This window comes from Leptonotus elevatus, chromosome 5 (assembly GCF_054856555.1).
Source record: "Leptonotus elevatus isolate MCC_2025b chromosome 5, RoL_Lele_1.0, whole genome shotgun sequence".
NCBI lineage: Eukaryota > Metazoa > Chordata > Actinopteri > Syngnathiformes > Syngnathidae > Leptonotus > Leptonotus elevatus.
This window is the reverse complement of record NC_141243.1, coordinates 3,606,029-3,625,875: the sequence shown is the minus strand read 5'-3', so window position 1 is coordinate 3,625,875 and position 19,847 is coordinate 3,606,029. Positions and strand designations below refer to the sequence as shown.

Genomic DNA, 19,847 nt, shown 5'->3' with positions numbered 1-19,847 from the left:
AAATGTAACTTCTTTCTTTTTTTAAATAAGAGAGGCACAAAAGGAGCATATTAATAAATATTTTATTTGGGTTGGAAAAAGTGTTCGAAACCTACACGTCGAAGCACAAACGGTTTAAAAGTCACGTGACGGTACAACGTCGTTGTGACACGACGCGGCTTCCATTCACAATACTAAAACTAAAGATTTTTTAAAAACTAAACTGTTTAAAACTTGCCTAATAGGGCGTAATAAAATTATTAAAGAGTGGGGGGGTGGCGCCATATGGTTGTGGTGAAGCCAGTTTGCAGTTTGTCAAGACGGGTAGCATCCCTTTTAAATAGTAGACAGTGTGTGGGGGGGGGGGGGTGTCACTACGCTACGCCCCGCCCTGCTCAGCCTCCGAAAACGCGGTGCTCCGCCTCACCGCCGGCTTCATTCCTGTAGAAGAGGGGCAGGGAGGCAACGCGCCGGCTCCTCCTAATCATTAAACCTCTTCAAAAACACGCTTCACTCGGCTAAAATCGCCACCTTCTCCCCGGAGCCTTACACAGTAGGAGTCGGAAGAGGGAAGAGGAGCAAAGAGAACGAAAAGCCTCTCCAAGAAGTAGACCGCGGAGAATAATCGAACGCACCTCTCTTCAGGGACGCCCTTTTTTCCCCGCAAAAGGCTTAAAAAGCAAACATTTTCCGCAGTTTTTTTGTGTGTCTTTTCGTCATCATGACCCGGAGATCGTGTGCCATTTACGCCACCGGCATCGTGTGCGCCCACCTCCTCATCGTGGGGATCGCCCTGGTAGTGGCTCAAGTCTTCCAGACCACCATACACAACCGCTTGAAAAAGGTGAGTTCGGTTTGACCTTTTTTTCTCTCCGTCTAAATGCCATTAAAAATTATCCACTGGAAAGCATTGCACCTTGGGCTCAGACCGGCTGATGCTGCCATTGACACATTCCCACATACTATGACCCTGTCTTCCCATTTACACCACTTCAATGGAACATTAGTGCTCTTAAAAACATTCCCATCTATAATCGACTAAAACGTAGTCCGCAGTGCACATTATTGCCCTCCAAGGTGTCCACAACGATCCAGAATGTTGTTTTTAATTGCTCATCTCCATATCTAATTGTACTTTTTTAGGTCCAAAAGAGGGGTACTGGGTTTGTTCCAAAGCTGTAAATTGTCTCAGTTTACGGTTAGGTTACCCCCAAAAGCAGAAGATCACAACTTTAGGGGGTCCAAAGTGGGTAGCAGGTCCTCTTTTTGGGAAGTCATGAAGTATTTTTCATTCATTGGCTTTAATTCATGCACAATGCATGTATTCTTTTTTTCTTTTCTTTTTTCTTTTTTCTTTTTTTTAAAATCGCAGAATACATTGACCTGTTCAAATGTGCAAGTGGATAATATGTTCACAATTGTCGTGGGTGTCAAGGTGACAACCAATCCCTACAGCAAAACCTGAGATTTGCAATCTAAGGGGCGTGAGCCCTGAAAGTGGGTGTTAGGTCGCTTTTTGGACTGTCATCATTTGTCGTTTTATAGTCATTGTAAAGTATTTTTAGTTCAATTCATTCATTTTTTGTACAGACGTTATGTTGCCGAGCAAATTAACTTGTGAAAGTCCCCCCAAAATATTGTTAAAAGTTAGGATAGAACTTCAGCAGGCTATTGACACGGTATGTTAAATATGACGTTCTCTGGAGTGATCAATCTCATTAAAATGTTAACCCCACCAAAGCAGTACCATTTTGAGAATATCAAGTACTAGGTTTCCAATCTGCGGGGGGGCTCCATTTTTGATTCATTGTCATTCATTCATTCATTTGCGGTATGTCTTCTGTGTTGCGGGTCAAATTTAAATGTAAAACTCAAATTGTAGAAATGACGATATGACAGTCACTTTATAGCCCCAATTGGTAACAAGATGCACATTCATTCAAGAGCTGCTATCGGCCACAACTCGCACCCAATCACTCCCCACGCTGACTCACTCACTCTTTTGAATTTGTCATCAGTAAAGACCACACACACACACACAACAAAACAAATAAACTATTTTGAAGGAGAATTGCAAAGCATGCTGGGAAGTGTGCTGCCTCACCATCGCTACAATGTTCTTTTAAGTTGTATCTCCCAATATTCACATGCAATCATATTGCCCCATGGTGAAAAAGAAAGTCTTTTGAAACCGAACCGTCAATGACGATGCAGTGGCACAATCGGCTGGGCCAGTGCAGTTCAGTTCTCACTTGATGACGGTGTGAATGGTTGTCCGTCCGTAAATATGCCTTGCGACTGTCTGGCGACCAGTTTATGGTGTAGTCTGCCTATCGCCCAAACTTTTCTGGCATTGGGTTCAGCACCCCGTGACTGAGGAGGCATTGGAAATGGATGGATGGATGAATCTGGACAATAAAAAAAATAAAAAAACACAATAAGTCAGTTTGGGGGAATCCTGTTCTGCGGGCGAAATTGAATGGTTTCAATTGTTTTTAGAAAATAAATGACATTGCAATGTGTCTGCTTGCAGTGACAGCAGCAGGGGGCGGGGTTAGAGGGGCAGTTGTCTGTGTTGGGATGGGGGTTGGGAGTTCACGGGTGGAACTTGCTTACCTTCAGGGCTTGTCTCGTTGCGTTTACGCTGAGTCGTGTTGTGACTTTAATTTGCCGAGCAGCCACTCTTCACGCTACTTTGTCATTCCCAGCTGTTAGAGCGGCTTGTTAGCTTCTGATGCTAACAAGGATTGTTCCCATTTCTGTTTTCATTTTGTTTCTTAGGTACACCACCAAAGTTCATGGGTGGAACTGTTGCTAACTATCCAGTCACTGTTTTTGTACAACTCGTGTGTTTACCATGCATGGGTGCAATTAATTAAAAAGGAGGAAAAAATAAAAATGAGACCAGTAGAAAAAGTTCATCTTAATTTGGATGAATTAAAAAAAAAAAAAAAAAAAAAAAAAAGACCAAGCAAACAGACCAACATGAAGCTAGATGTTTAATTGGCATGAAAAGAAAAAAAATCGAATAACACTACTCAATCAGTATTTACAACAATTTTTGTATATGCTATCCATGAGTGTAAATGTAAGTTCTTATCTACTTAGCTAGCTAGCTAACTTGTCAACTAGCTAAACTAGCTAGCGCTCTATTCCGTCAATATTTTTGTACAACTTGCATGCACCACTTATGGGCACGAATGTAATTAAAATAAAATAAAATAAATATTTAATCGTCGGAACATTAAAAAAAAATTTTTTTTTTACATTGCAGCTCTATTTCTTTTTGTTAAGTCAATATTAATACAAATTATGTCTATGCCACGTCTTAAAAATAATAATTATGAAGCAAAGGAAAATGTTCATCCAAGTTTCTTTTTCCAAAATATATAAAATGAGTTAAGTAGTTATAGTGGCAACTCAGCAGCTCAATTGGGGGCAGCAGCTGACGCGCTATATATCGCACCATGGCACATCCGCCGCTGCCTTTGACCTTTTTGGAATTGTTGGCATTCCTCTTACTGACATGAATCGGCGGCGAACGTTTTCGGGGGCACCGTGCCAACTCATCTGGACTACTTAGGGAGGAAGCCAAGCAGCCAGCCAGCTTCCCGCTGCTCCTTGGTGTAAATTAATTTTCCCCTTTGAGAATTTCCAAATGAGGAGTTGCTTAGCGGGGTTGGCTGGGGGGGGGGCAGCTAATCCTCATCTGTCTGAAGGAAGAAAAAACAAGCCTAATCGCAGGTTTGATAAAAACCAGGGTGCGCCGCAAAAATAATCTACAATAAATGATGTCGTAGTAGTTGGACTAATTATGTTTAATTGGCATTCCGATGATTCAGTTCAAGTGTTTGATTCAAACTCAAGGTTCATGAAAGATGAAAAGTTAAAGTGAAAAAAGGACGAGAGGTTCTTGGAAACAAAAAGTTTCAGAATCCCTGCTCTAGGGCGTGGAAGGAAGTCTAAATCATGTGAGGAATTTCTTGCTTTCTTCAACCCCCGAGGGCATGATTTTTAATTTTTTTTTCCTTCCACCAGGAAACGGCAATCACAGACAGAATGAAGGGTGACAGAATGAGCATTTAAAAAGAGAGCCGTGCTGGGTTCGACCTGGTGTACTTTTACGTAATTCTCTTGTACAGATATCGTCACGGCCGGACAGCGTTTCCAAAAGCTGGTTAAGGACAGGTCCTCATCATCAACCTCCGCTCGTGTCCCTGGCCTGTGTTTCTGTTGGCGCGAGTGATGTCCTCCCCGCTGATAAATGCTGTCCAAATAACAGTCAAAAGCATCAAAGAAACCTTTGAAATTTCAAAGGATTTATTTTACATATTGAGGACAGCTGATACAAGTTTTTTTTAATTAAATTTTTTTTTGCACAAAAGGGAAGAACTTACTTTTACAAGTGCGTGACATCATCCTGGTTTCACTTCAGCTCTTATATTGTGAGAATGCGGAGAGGCACGAGGCTTTACAATGTGTCAAGTTCCTCATGGCAGCGGCGCAAACTTGCTACCGCAGCAAATCTTTGTTACATATTTGTTTGAAGGGAAAAAGTTGCAATCTCACGAGAATGACTTGTTGTTTTTCAGGCACATTTCTTTAAAGGGGAAAAAAAAAAATCAAGAAAAGGCATATTTTTAAGAACAATAAAGGAAGGGGGGGGGGGGAAAGTTATCTTTCGAAAATAGGGATACATCCCTCGAAAGTTTCAATTTGAGTTTACTGAACAGGAAACCGGCTCGCATAGTTTGGTTGCCCAGAGCTCTACTGTGGTTTCACGGGAAGCCTCGAGTTGTTGCGAGGATGCGACCGACCCAACAAACAATTACGCCGACTGTAAACATCTGCTGCCAAGGTCGGAAAGTGTCTTTGACAGGAAACGCCGGCCGCGCCTCAAGCTTAACGGCGGGTGCGAGACAATGTACAGCGTATATACGGCCACAAGGGTGAACATGAAGCGGACGGAGGTTCTTGAGCAAACTTAAGTTGAGAGGAAGTGTTGTCAGTTCCATCTCTGGGGTTAAAAATAACCTGAGTGCAAATACTCGAGTCATTTTTCAGGTTTTTGTACTTTACTATGTATTTGTTCAGGCAATTATTTTTTTTTTCCTTCTACGCCCTACATTTGAAAACAGACGTTACTTTTAACACCCTGTCTGTTTTCATTGACTGAAACAAAAAGCCAGACTTGGCTTGACTTGCTACTGTAATCCCGTGTCAACTTCATCAACCACCCCCCCAACATCCACTGGCATGTTCGTCTTGTTTAGGTTCATGCCCGAGCTCGTTGGGGTGCACATGTACAGTCGGCATCTTGTGAGCGTCCTCAAATGAACCTTTTTTTTTTTTTTAGTGCAGAAACAGCCATAGGGGCAAAGAAACAAAACCAGGAAGTAGAAACGTGCACAAATAAAAACGGCAGTAGCTCTGAATTAACTCATTCGCTCCCAGCCATCTTCACTGAAGCCACCCCCTTCGCTCCCGGCTGTTTTACTGGATTTTGGCTGATTTTGCAAGGCCCACAGAATATTGGGTTCAGTAGCTATAAAAACATGGAACCTCACAAAAGAAAGATTAGTCTCTTCTTTCATCAGAAAAAAAATAATTATATTTTTGTTTCCATTTTGCGGCAATTAGCATTAGAATATAGCTTAAGTTTCATCATTATTCACAAATCTGTTAAACAGTGGGAGAAACAGTTTTTTTGCAACATGGCCCTGGTTGATCTCATATACTCTTAATAACTACCATTGCTTCAAGCATTCTCTTCAGTTCAGAGGCTGCATCAAAGCCTTCTGTATGCTCTAGCATAAAAATAATACGTTTTGGGGATCATAGTAATATTAAAAATAGAACGTATTTATATGTTTTTGGGAGCAAATGAGTTAAGTGTTACTTTGTGTTCAGGAAATAACGTTGACGGAGAAGAGTCAGATGTTCGAGTCGTGGAAGAACCCTCCCCCGCCCGTCTACATGGAGTACTACTTCTTCAACGTCACCAACCCGGAGGTGTTCTTAAAGGGCGGCAGGGCGGCCGTCCAGCAGATCGGGCCTTACACCTACAGGTAATGGAAATTCAGGACCCCCCACAGGCGACTCGCCTCGCGGCGCCTGACCACGTCCTGCTGTTTCCCGCACGCCAGGGAGTACCGGCCCAGGGAGAACGTCACCTTCCTGGAGAACGGCACCAAAGTCTACGCACTCAACCCCAAAACCTTCGTGTTCATGCGGGAGAAGTCGGTGGGCGACCCCGAAGTGGACATCCTCAGGACCATCAATATCCCATTGGTGGTAAGCAACATGTTGTTTATCGTCAACATTCTGGACAGCATCATTTTGTGAATAGAAAAACAGTTTTTCATCATTTTAGAGTTGGTTTCGGACCAAGGTTTTTAAGTGTTGGTTAAAATGTAGGGTGGAAAAATATTTTCAAATAATGTTTTTGTAGTTTATATAATGAGAACATTTTCATTAAGTACAAATATTAAGGAAGGTAAAAGTATATCTAAATATTAATTAAATATAAATATTATACATCTCATTTTAAGAAAGTGGTATCCAGAAAATATCTGTCAATTTATATATCAAAATTTTCAACATTAAAAAAACATTACAACTATTTGTAAATATCGCAAATATATAATATCAATATTATACCTTTTTTTTTAAATTGGGGAATTTAAAAAAAAATAAAACAATATCCGTATTTTTCACATGAAAAAAAAAAGCTGTTTTTTCAAGTGTCCATTAACAGTTTTTTTTTTATGTGGTGTAAATATTGTTAAATAAGAGAATGTTAATTTTAAATAGTAGAACTTATTTAATTTCACATTTTTAATATTGATAAAAAATAAAGTTTTAATTCAAATTTATTTTTCAAATGGAGGTTGACAGTATATATCTTTCACTTCGTTTATAAATATTTTGTAAAAGCTTTTATTTAAAAAAAATATATATATTTATGTCGGGGGAATATTTTTTATGTAAAATTTGCATTTAATGAAAAAAAAATTGTTTAATTAGATAATATTTAAATACAAATAAAAAATACATATTTTTATGAAAGAAAGAAGTTTAAATAAAACATAAGTCCCCCACACATTTCCAAATAAAACCTGTCCCCCCCACTCTCACCCTCTTCCCCCCCCCCCCTCCATGTGTCCGCCCAGGTGGTGATGAACGAGCTCAACTCGTACTCGTTCTTCCTGCGCAGCTTCATCTCCATGTACATCAAAAGCCTGGGTGCCGAGCTGTTCACCACGCGCACGGTGCACGAGTACCTGTGGGGCTTCAAGGACCCCATCCTCTCCAAGATCCACTCCATGAAGCCGGACGTGGACGAGTACTTCGGCCTCATGTGGAAGGTAAACGGGCGAGGGTTCACAGACTTCCTGTTAGTGAGCGGCGCAACTTCTGCAATGTTGCGGTGAGGCCGATTATGAGCCTATTAGTTTGGTGACTCAGTTCAGGGAGTTGACTGGGAATAAAGCTGGTAAAGACAGCATTGGGACTTATTTTTAAAAGTGATGTTTTTTAATGGCACCTTGACTTAAACTAATGGAATTTATCTCACAGATTGACTTTAAATCCAGTCTGAGAGCAGTTGAAACAGCGTCCTTAACCTGTAACTGTATTACCAAAAAGGGGATTTTAATTTGAATGGGACATGAAAATTAAATAAAGGTTAATATAAGGTGCCCCCGATCGCGAGGTTGATTTTTAGCTTTGTTGTAGTGAGCCAAAATGGACTTATTTTTTTGTTCCAATGTGGTTCAATTGGTGTCAATTTGACGTCAGCTCAATCTATATTGTCGCCAAATGGCACGTCAACTATATTACTGTTATTAATGTTAATGCTTAATGCTTATTAATCTTCTTTCATTCCTTCCTTTAATTTTTTTTAAAAATAATTTTCTTAGTTTTGACTTTTTTTTTTTTGTCATCAACTGTCTTCTGTAATCTACTTCCTTCAAATCGTTGCTAATTATTGTGAGAGATCTTTAACATGTTTAGTATCTTCACTTCACATAGATGAATATCATAAATTTTTAACAACATATTTTAATGTATTTTGAGGAAATGTGTTATTTTGTATGTATTTATCAAACTCATAGCCCTTCATATTATTCGGGGGGGTTTGGTGACCGCTTCTTTTGTCTGTTGTCATAGCCCCCCCCCCCCCCCAAAAAAAACAACAACAACTGAGACACGCTGTACTGTATCAACCCCCTCCCGATCTCCAATTATGAACGTTACTTGCGCTCAGTTTGAGGCTTCTTCTACGGGAGGGTCGTGTCAGCCAAACACAAAGCGGCGTTTCTTTACGCCGCTCATTAAAGCGTCGGGACGCAAACGCGTTCTGACTCAGTGCCTCGCCAGCATGCACTTCGTATTCCAGCCCGTCAACTCTCCCCTCTCGTTTTGGCAGAAAAACGGAACCCACGAAGGGGAGTTTGTGTTCAACACCGGTGAGCAGGACTACATGGACTACGGCAAAATTGACTCGTGGAACGGTCTCAGGTAACCTATCCCTTTTTTTTTTTTCTTTTTTTTTTTGTTATTCATCATTTGTATCAGTGCTTCCTCCTTCAGTTATGCCCAGTGAGAGATTCTCAGTATTTGCTTAGTTACACAACTTTTGAGTTGGATCCAGCGGGGGAAAGCCTTTGCTCCCTGGATTTTAAGTGGAGCATGATTGCAAAATGAATGTTTGGCGACCCAATGTGACTTTGTACTTTGAATAGATCCAGGTCGGTAGATTGGAGAAAGCGTCAACACATTAAGCATAAAATGGATGTTGCGTTTGTCCCTTTTTCCTGAAAGGCATTTTTACAAGTTTCGAAAAAACACACTGCATACTACGCAGAAACACTGAATTACACCTTTCATTTCATGTCGACACTTGGTTCCTGAAAACAAAGTAAAGCAATTAATTTACATTTTACGTGGAAATTTTACTCTACAGTGAATAAAAAGGTCTTTGTGTCAATCTGTCTTGGAAATACACATTGAATTTATTAAAACAAAGTAACCGCATCGCGAAGCTACAAATTAGTATTGGAAACGTGACTCTTGACACTCTGACAAGAATTATAGCAAATTAGAGCAAACTGCAACATTTTATTTTCATTTTTTTTTTTTTTTTTTTTTAACGTTCACGCATGATTCAGATTAACAGCTACCAGCGATGTTTGGTGTAAAAAAAAAAATCAAGACGATAATTTTTGTCTTTTCTTCGTGACCAGCGAGATGACATTTTGGTCATCCAACCAGAGCAACATGATCAACGGCACGGACGGCGCCGTCTTCCACCCGCTCATCAACAGGAACGAGCTGCTCTACATCTTCGCTGCCGATCTCTGCAGGTATGCCCGCCCGCCCGCCCGCTCCAATTTCATGTCCTCGCCCGCCCTTGTTTACCATCAAGAAACCACAATAGATCAGGAATCACGGATAAAAAAGACTCAGAGACCGCTCAGGAGTTTGTGCCAGAAGAGTTGGACACGCCCTGGAAACTAATCATACACAGGAAGCCATTTTGGAGACGACAACGCAGCGTTCCCAAACTGAGCGCGCTCCTCGTTCCCCGCAGGTCCATCCATCTTGCGTACGTGAAGGACGTGGAGGTGAAAGGCATCCAGGCGTATCGCTTCGCGCCCCCCGAGGACGTGCTCATGAGCCCCGTGGAAAACCCGGCCAATGAGGGCTTCTGCGTGCCCGCCGGACACTGCCTGGGCACCGGCGTGCTCAAAGTCAGCGTGTGCCGGCAAGGTGAGATAAGTTAGAAATTCGCAGCCAGACAATAAAACGGCGTTGCGATGAAACAAAAAGTGATGTTGCATTAAAATCGTTCCTAGTCGAGGTTGTTGACATTTTGTTCATTAAAACAAAGTAACGGTTTACTACAAACCGTAACTACAAAGTAACGCTGACCTACAATTAATGTAGGTCAATCCTACTTGGAAATATACCTTCATTGTCAATCATTAACTCGAACCAGGTGGTTCATTAGCCACTCCCTTTTGACACTTTATTCATTAAAACAGAAAGGTACCGTTAGTAAAGCAATTCATTCCCATTTTGCGCTCGACTCCCAGCCGTGCATTTAAACCCCTGATTCTGACCTGCCCGTTTGAAAAATACTGGGAAATCTATCCTTTTTTTTTCTTTAAGAAAATCTATCTTTAATGTCGCCACGTCAGTTCTTCAAAAGAAAATAACGATTTGACGCCGCCCACCACCCTGAAGTGACCCCCTCAGCCAGCGCAATCTGGTCTTCCCTCACAGATTTTTGACCGTGCGGTTGAATGATTAACGGCGGCAAGCGCGCGTGTCGCAATGATCGGAGCATTTGACCCGCCTGTCGTGTTGGAGTGGAGAGTCGTTGCCGCGATAAGAGCGCCGGGAGTATCCCAGACGTGCACGACACACGCTCACCTCTGGACTCTGCTGTTTACATTCCTTCAACCATTCGTCGTCCTTATCGCCCACTTGTGCTGCCTCGATTAGTGTAATGGATGAGCTACTGTGCGAAAATCAGATCAACGAAATAAGTGAGATGGATTTTTATTTATTTTTTTGCATACACTATATAGAGCTGTTCAAAACTATTCAAAGTAAACAGAAATCAGATCAGAAAGAGAAGCTAAGTCAATTATAAAATGCCGTTTCTAAATGTTTTTTAAGGGGGAAAAAAATCTAACATTAGTGGGATTTCCATTCACCCATTTTTATTTGAATTTTCAAGAAATGTGAAAATAAAACTGAATGGAAACGCTAGAAATTCGAAAAAGGGCCCAAAATTTGCAAAAAAAAGTAAAATGCAAATTTTGGCTATGGAAACAGCTTTTGCAACTAAACGCTGAAAAGACCAAATAGACGAAACAGAAATCTTTTTGGAATTAAAGAAGCGAATATTAATGCAATTTTAGATGGAAAACAGCAAATAAACGCTACGGGTTTATTAAGAACCACAAAAGAAAACTTGTACAACGTCATCACATGGCGCAGTCGCTTCCTGTTCTTCTTCTTTAAATTTACTGGTGAATCACCTCTCCTATGGTGTATGGCGCCACCTACAGCGGCGGAGTCCCCTCTTGATATTTGCAAAACAAGAACAGATGAGTCGCATAAGTCGCGTGTTCGTTTTGCGCATTTTCACTCAATTTGCTTAAAAATTGGAAACAATTGGATGGAAACACCGCAATATTTGGCCCTACGTGAAAAAGTATTTGCCATCTGATCTTGGCAAACTGCTGGAGTTCCTTGTAAGTCATCAGAATTCATGAATCTATTAGTCACGGCGAGTCGTCCAGGTCCTGAAGTCGCAAAGCAGCCCCACGTCATCACACTTTCGTCACCATGTTTGGCGATTAACAGGATGTTGTATATCAAATGCCGTGCCATTTTTCCGCTATTTGTATGCAACAGGCCACCTCACCTTCCTAAACATCCAAATTAAACCTGTGTCTCGTCGGTCAACAAAATATTTCTCCAAAACTCAGTGAAATGAGGCCTGCAGTTCTTTTGCCGTCATGCTGTTGTTGTTTTTTTTATGACCTCCTGGATGAACTTGAGTTGAGTGTCATTGCATTCTTGGGAGTGCGGTTCCCAGTTTTCTGTTGCTGATGCCACAAAGTAAAGCCTTCAATTTGGCTTTGTTTCCAGGCTTTTATTTTCACTTACCCTTGGTTTTTTTTGTGTTGCGCTATGATGTTTCCTTTTGAGAGCGTCGGGAATGGAAAGTGTTTTGAGCGTAAACTGTAGTTTTGTAATCTGTGCGTAAAAGAGTGGTGGACTCTTGATGTTTGCATTACCTGTGTCAGCATGTCATTAAAATGCATGCCAGCGCTATCTATAGCTGTACATCAATTATAGCGACACAAACACGGCCGGTCTCTTATCTCACGTTTCTTCTTATCTCCCCTTGTGGAGTTTATGGGCTGCCATTGACTTGTTTTGTGTTACTTTTTGTGCCCTGCCTCAAGGCGCCCCCATCGTGGTGTCTTTCCCACACTTCTACCAGGCCGACCCAAAGTACATCAACGCCATCGAAGGGCTCAATCCAAACAAGGAGGAGCACGAGACTTACCTCGACCTGCAGCCGGTACGGACCGTTTTTAGAACCTACAATTGCAATTCCGCAGCTTAAGGTTCGGTTAAGAGTACGCTAAACTATTAGCCTCGCACCTGAAATCAAATCTGTTGATTTATAAATGAGAAAACACTTCTAGAATGCTAGTAGCGTAGCAGCTATTGTGTTTACAGTACTAACAGCATCTACTGAAAAGTCACAATTTTGCTTTTCAAATTATTTTCAACAGACTTTGCAAAATATTTTTATATGATAAGCTTCTTAGTTGACAGCTAAAGGAAGCTAATGCTTCAGGGTACATATTGTTTCTACTTGTAATCTGTTGCATTGTGTTTACAGACCACCGGCGTTCCCATTCGGGCCTGCAAGCGCGCTCAGCTCAACGTGATCTTGAAGAGAATCACGGGCTTCCCGTAAGTCCAATTGTGAAATCTCCTTTTAACCTTGGCCCCTTCTTACAATCCTCGCTAACATGTCACCTTCTATCTCACAGCGACACCAAGTTCATCAACGAGACCATTTTCCCCATCATGTACGTGAATGAGGTGAGAATGACCGCCGCAGAAACGCATTGTGGTGTCAAATTTGAACGTTCAGCATCCGTAACGTCCACTTTTATTCCCGCTAGACGGCGACTGTCGATGATGACTCTGCCGCCCAGATGAGGACGCTGCTGCTTATCGTCACCCTGGTGTCCAATTTCCCCTTGCTCATCGTGGGCATGGGCCTCATCCTCCTGCTGGTCCTTGTGGTCCTGTTCTGCCGAAACCGTCAGAAGAAGGTGAGTCCCCCAACACGGCCCCGCAAAACCCTCTTAAGGCTTAACCCCGTAGCAATGATAATAAACCAGTAATCTGTTAGCTGCCAATATCCCTGCTAGATTTGTACTGTAACTTGTTACGCTAAAAGAAATGCTAGCTTTAGCCTGTGTGAACGGTTTTAAGCCCCAAACTTGCCGCATGCTAACTAACGCATTGCATGCATCCTTAACTGCAAAACTAGCACGACCAGTTCCTCTTCCCCCCCCCAAAAAAATAATAATTCTGTATGTAGTCTGTTTTGGGAGAAAGCTTTTTGGAGTTCTATTAACTTAGCACCCGAAACAGCTACCTATTTTTTTTACCTGCACACAGCTCTAAAATCATAATTATTTTTTGGGGCATAGCAAAGCAAAACAGCTAAGCTAATGGCCTGCTGTTACCTCTAGTTAATTATCTAAGCAAAAATTGGGGAGAAAAGGACCTGAACAGTTTTTAGCAGATTGTTTGCCTTGCACTAATATCAGTTAGATTTTGTTTATCTTTTTGTAATTTGGCCAACTTTGGCTCCGAAGTCACAGTAGCACTTTTAAGTTGCTTACAGTTCATCAAAGCAACAGTATATGTTTAAAATACGTATGAATACTTGCTAGTTAGCCTAGCACTTGAAATGGCTAGCTCATTTTTGAAAGAAGACGCGAACAATTGACCTACACTTGGCTCTAAAGTCAAGTGCATTTTACCTATTAGCCTAGCGTGTAGACCGGCTAGCTTATTTTTTGGGTAACACAAAGATGAACTACATTCACCAAATAACAATGCAATTTTAATGTACGGGTTGTCATTGTTTGCAAGATAAGCATGCTAAGCTAACGAAAGCAACTTCACATATCAGTTTGTTGAAAACAGTTACCCAAATGTTTGCTAGCTTAGCTTAGCTTAGGCTAGCTTCGCTTAATTTAGCTTGGCTTAGCATGATGGAAAATGTTGAAGTTTCTTAATTGCCATGTGAAGCATTTTTTGTTGTTGTATTAACCCTGTTGTTTAAATTTTCTGTAACCCTCCCCTTTTTCCCCTTTTTCTGTTTTAGAACGAAGTAAAACGCATTGATTTTACTGAGGCTTTTCATTCTTTTGCTGTAAGTCTTTTGACCATTTTTTGTTGCCTTGTTTGCTGTTCTTTCATGTTTTTCCATTTTGTTGGCCATCTTGATATCATTTTTCATTCCCATTTGGGTCTTAATTGTTTCTTCACACAGTACATTTGTACATTTGCCTTATTTAATCTGGTTCTATACATTTTATCCTGTTGTTGCTTTTTTCCAAAGGACTTCATATTTACCGTATTTCCTCAAATAGTGTTACATCGTTCGCTTGGAAAAATTAAAATCACCTGTCCCATGAATCAGGAATCAGTAGGTTGCCCCTGTTCGCAAACAACCTGCGGTTGCAAACGAAAATCGGAGCACATTTTTAGCAGTTGAGTTTCACTGGATAAAATTAAAGAATAAAAACCTCTAATAGAGTAACATTGCAAAAATTAGTTGTTGAATTATTTTTAGCATTTTATTGTTTAATTAATATTAGTGTTATTTTAATCAAGATTCACTAAAGCGTGTATCACCAAATTTTGTGTTTTTTTTAAGTCTATTTATTTATTTATTTATTTATTTTGCACAGTCATAATATTATACTATGATTGTCATGTTAAAATGAAAGTGGGCTTCCAACCTGAAAAAAAAGTTTTCTAGAAAATACAGCAAATGGTCACTAAATGAGGAAATACGGTATTAAAAGGATGTTTCACTGTAAACTTCTCAAAAATTCATTTTGAATGTCCAAGCTTGTGTGATGTTTTCAATGGTCGCTGTCCAGCATTAAGCACGTATCTCCAAATGTTTTTTCTCTTTTTATGTTTTTAACGCCAACACCAAAAATGAAAGCTGCACGCAGCAATGAACGGCGCTCGCACCTCCAAACAACCATTACATTTTGATTTGGTCAGACGGCCTAGGCAAAAAAAAGTTTGGCAATTAGGCGTCACGCATACATCCTTCTAATTGTCACTTTTTTTGTGCAAATTCAAACCTGTCCCGTTTCATGCACGAGTCTTCGGGCTTTTTCGTACATTCCGTTCTGATAGACGTTACCACCTGATTTTGTCTTGGTGAGAATTATGTTAATTCTTTAAAATCTTACTTAAAATCCTTAGGTTATATATGATGCAACTTAACAGGAAAAATCCTTATTTTTGAAAAAGTTTTAAATCTTTTTTAAGTTGGATACTTCCCCAATTTATTATTATTTTTTTTCCAAAAAGTTGTGTACTTTTGAGGAAAAAAGTAACCCCACCGATCGACACGAAATTTGTTGGACACGTCTATCATAACCAGTGCTTGAGTGACATGATTTTTTTTTTTTTTAGTAGTGGACGCTAAGACGATAACAGTTGACTCGACGTCGAAAAATCTGCGACGTCAACGATAGGTTTCGCGATTTAAAAATTTGCTGCGCAAATTCCAAACACAAGCTCGCTTACTCACTCTTGATACGTGCTTTTTATATTTGCCGGACAGCGATGCGGCGCCTTTGCCATCTGGTACTAACCTCCCTTATTCCCCCCCCCCCCCCCCCCCCCTCCCAGACGGCCAAAGACGACACTGCGTACACGCAAGTGAGCGACAAGACGGACGAGTCGCCCGAGGCTCCCGCTGCCCAGCCAATGAGAAACGGCTCCTACATCGCAATGTCTCCAGTGGAGGCCCAGAAGTGTTGATCCAGGATTGCCCCCCCCCCCCTCCTTCTCTCACAAGCACACAGTGGGGGGGGTGTCGTGTTCCTGTGGCCGGCTGAAGGGAAGTTGGTGTTGGAACTCTCCTTGAGCCCTCTTTGGCCTAACTAATCACCCCCCCGACCTTTAACCCCCTCCCGCTCGGAGCCCGAGTCAACCACGAGAGGTTTCCTCTTCCTCTCCTGCTTGACTCCAAACATGAAGGACTCAACCACGTGTTGCTTTCCACCCCTTCACGCCCAAAATGGTCGCCATTCCAACACCGATGCACCGTCCCGTCTGTGGGAACCGCCTTGTCATATTAACAAAAATGTTATGTAAAAAAAAAAAAAAAAAAAAAAAAAAAAAACCACACAGACTGAGCCAAACAATTTAGTCATTTTTTGCCTTTTTGTTTCACGCACTAGCTGGTTGTGAAAGTGTGTGTTCGCAACACTTTTTCCCCCTCATAACACTAGACACATTTCCCCGCTGTTTGGTTTATCCCCTACCTGTAGCTCGTCAGTTTTTTTTTCTTTTTTTGGTCCTTCAAATGGGGAACGACAACGGAAGAAAAAGAAAGAAAAAAAAAAGCACCCACGGAACTTACGAGGGAGACTCGAACTCGCTTTCTCTGCCTTAGCGCCGTGACGGTTACTGTTACTCAAAGCACAATTGGGACCACCGGCGGTCCCCGGCGAGCCTGCCGAGTCTTCGGTCTTTTTCTTCAAGGGTCAAAAAGACACTGTCGGTGTTACTGTGCAAAACGCAGCACTTGAATCACTCGTTGTCTTATTATTTAAAACAACACCCTGTTTGTATTGTTTTTGTGCTTTCCGCATCGGGTGGTCCGCCCGTACGTTAACATTTCAAATCCCTCTTGTGTGTCTTTGCTACGATGACGTGGCCATTAACTTGTGGATGTTCCGACGAGGCTTCCCGTTTGCCATTCTAAACGTTTCTTTGTTTGTGAGCTTCAAAACCAACAAGGGAAAAAGAAGTTACATTTGTGCCGCACGTTCAACAACAAACACTGAGCCTTTTTTGAAAAGTTTCCGTTAGTTTGGCGCGGTTCTGCTTGCTTAGCTCTATTCTTCGTCCGTAGCATTAGCAAAAGCGACCATTTTGTTTTGCACCCGGCACCTCATGTGCAGGTTCACAAACCTTTTTAGTTGCCAACATTTCAACACGACGCATCGCTACTAGCATACTTTGAGACTTTTAACAACAGAAATGCTAAAAACAATTGCTAACTGTACTGAACCGAACCGCCTGATGGAAACTTTTTTTTTGTTTTTGTTTTTGGGTCATTGTCCAGTTAATTTTGCTAGGGAACGTGTCAAGTTGGTTGATTTCATTTCTACTTCAGGCTCGCTACATAACGAAACATATCCTAGAGATTTTCGTATGGCATTTCAAATGGCTAGCGAAGCGCTTGACCAGCATTCCAATGTAACGGTTATTTTTGGGACCCTTTACAATGTAAACATTGAGTTTTAATGCTCTACTGTCGCGAGCCAAATGTTGTTGTTTGTTTTCTTTGGTCAGTGTTCGGTCGTTCCATTTCAAGTGGCCTCCAGTCGAGCATCTAGTATAAATATCTGGATCTTTTTTGGAAATGGCGGATGTAAACAAACGGAACCGTCTGAAAGGTATCTTTTCAAGAGCGAACCCGATGTCATGCGTTGAAAACGTGGGACAGTTGATCTATTTCCAGGACTTTTGGGAACGCCAATGTTCCTTTTTGCAGCCCTTACTTCCCCCCCCGCACGAACCTGTGACCAAAGACATGCTCCTCGTGCCACAAACCGATACCGCCTACCGTATTTTTTTTGTTCCCCGCCTCGTGCCACCATATTCTCTGCTGTGCCTTCTTGACATCAAGGCCGAAAAAGGAACACTTTGGCGTGGAATCTCAGTATTATTATTATTATTATAATAATGTAAGATAAAAGCAATATGGAGTTGTGTGTACAAATGAATGGTTTTTTTTTCTATAACAGGGCCGTGTATTTATGTTTTGTTTTTTTTCCCCTGGAATTGTCCTTTTTGTTATTTTTTTTTTGTTTTGTATGTATAGTTTTGTCTAGTACCGCTCGGGTCCAAGATAATAAGCGAAAAAAAAATGGGGGGAAAAGACGTAGCTGATGCTAACTTGGCATGCTAACATTTGTCAAACTGGAGGGCTTTGATGGCCAGGCCGATTATCTTGATGTGATGAATAAGATGAATGACGCCCCCCCTCCTCTTCCTCCTCCTCCTCTTCTTCCTCACTCTTCAGGGACCAGCAGTTGTGCCATAAACCTACTCGGGGTCCCGACACTATTTTCAGTTTGCACCCCTTCCCCTCTTTCCACTACAGATGATGAAGTCGCACTGGTTTGATGGTTGTTGTTTTTGGTTTTTCCGAATGACAATCTCCCCCCTTGTCATGAGAAGTGCAAAAAAAAAACAATGACTTATTTTTAGTTTTGATAATTTCCACTGCGCACACCTTTCTTACAGTGCTTTTGTAAACATTTCTAGTGTATTTGCAAGAAAATAAAGCTTGCCATCAAGTGCAAAGTGGCCTGCTGCTTTTTATTTATGACATCATCACTTTTCCATCACTATACTTTTTTTTTGTGTGTGACAAGATGACCTTTTATGTGTGTGCGTGTCTTAAAGTTTTTTTTTTTGTTAGTATGTCGTCACTTAAAAACTAAGTAATATTTGAGTATTAAGTAATACATATATAATTTTATTTATATACAGGTACTATACCTTTTTTATATATACTGATAGAATACATTATTTTAGTTTTTTTTTTTTACTTTAGTTTTTACATACACCAATTGACATTTCTATGAAGGAAGTTTTTTTCAGTTCCTTTTATTTTTTTTATTTTTTTCTTTAACCTCAGTCAGTCACTTGACACCCACCGACAGCAAATGCTTCTTGCACCACGACAAGTTTTGACCTGACGCTTCCCTGACGCTTCCCACGCCTTAGCAAACACCGGACACCTCACGAGAAATACTCCCTCAAATCTGCAAAAGAATAGAAACAATATGTGCCAGTAATGTATCTCCAATGAAATATCAATTACATACATCCTAATGTAAGTAAAGAGTATTTTGTTTTAGTTAGTTAGTTGCATGAAGCTATAGTATAAATAAATATGCAACAGTGCAAAAAAAAAAGCACTTGATTCCAGAAATGTATGTAAAAAAAAAAAAAAAACTTTATTTAACAAGATAATTATAGATTTTATTGTTATACTTTTATATACATTTTCTTTTAGCTTTTTTCAATTTTATTTTTAATTATTTTAATCTTTTATTCATATATATTTTAAACGTATTTAGATATTAACGTTTTATTTTTCTGTACATTAAAATTTTCAAAGAATTTAAATATTTAGTTTTCTTTAATTTTCATACTTTTGTTTTCATTTTTCTATTTCATATTTTTTACATTTAATGTATTTTTTATCTTTATCTATATTGTTTGTTTTAATTCAATTTTCACTTTCATTTTATTTTTATATTGTATATTTCTTTTTTTGTTAATTTTTAAACTAATTTAATTTTTTTTAAATACTGTAATCTTTTAATCTTTTCATCACATATTGGTGCTTTTTAATATTTTTGTAGTTTGATGTCATTTAATGCAAACATGAGTGAACTGGCGTACTTCCCTTCACGAGCTTCTTCACCAGCATCAACTTTGACTCACTTGCATCTTTGTTGTGCCCCCCCCCCCCCCCCCCCGCCGTTGTTGCGACATCTTTTCTTTTCTTTTTTGCTGACTTGTCATTTTCTTCTTGTCTTAGCATGTGAGCAAGTGTTTTTTTTTTCCTGCTTATCAAGCTACCACAAGTCAATGGCCTTTCAAAAACTGCCATGCTCAACTTAAGATGCTGTGAAGGAAACGTTGTTTTGTTTTTATACAATTTTATGTGAATAGAGATTGACTTCTGTTCTTTCCACACTCGTGGACGAGTCCAGTCTGAAAAGGTGTCTAAAAATTAAGAGCAGCCTGTGATGCAATCATGAGCGGCTGCACTAGTAACCTTTTGCACTGCACACTTGCATCAATGCAAACATATGTGCAATGTGTGTGTGTGTGTGGGGGGGGGGTTATCGTGTAGTCAATGTAGAACAAAGTGCACAAAATGAGATGACAGAATGAATCAATGAATCAACCTTAAATTCCAGGATCATAATCCCTCAGTGTGTAGACAAAATCTGAAAATTATAGCG

General features: G+C 40.4%; 1 protein-coding gene across 1 annotated transcript; it reads left to right on the top strand.

The window, feature by feature from the left end:
• Positions 1-340: 340 nt before the first annotated feature.
• On the top strand, positions 341-18,168 carry scarb2a (scavenger receptor class B, member 2a). The gene is made up of 13 exons (XM_086075994.1): positions 341-823; positions 5,890-6,047; positions 6,126-6,273; positions 7,152-7,346; positions 8,411-8,502; positions 9,228-9,347; positions 9,575-9,753; positions 11,970-12,088; positions 12,416-12,489; positions 12,570-12,621; positions 12,705-12,857; positions 13,925-13,972; positions 15,478-18,168. The coding sequence occupies exons 1-13, from the start codon at positions 701-703 to the stop codon at positions 15,607-15,609; spliced, it is 1,593 nt and encodes a 530-aa protein (XP_085932120.1). The 5' UTR covers positions 341-700; the 3' UTR covers positions 15,610-18,168.
• The last annotated feature ends 1,679 nt before the right edge of the window (positions 18,169-19,847 follow it).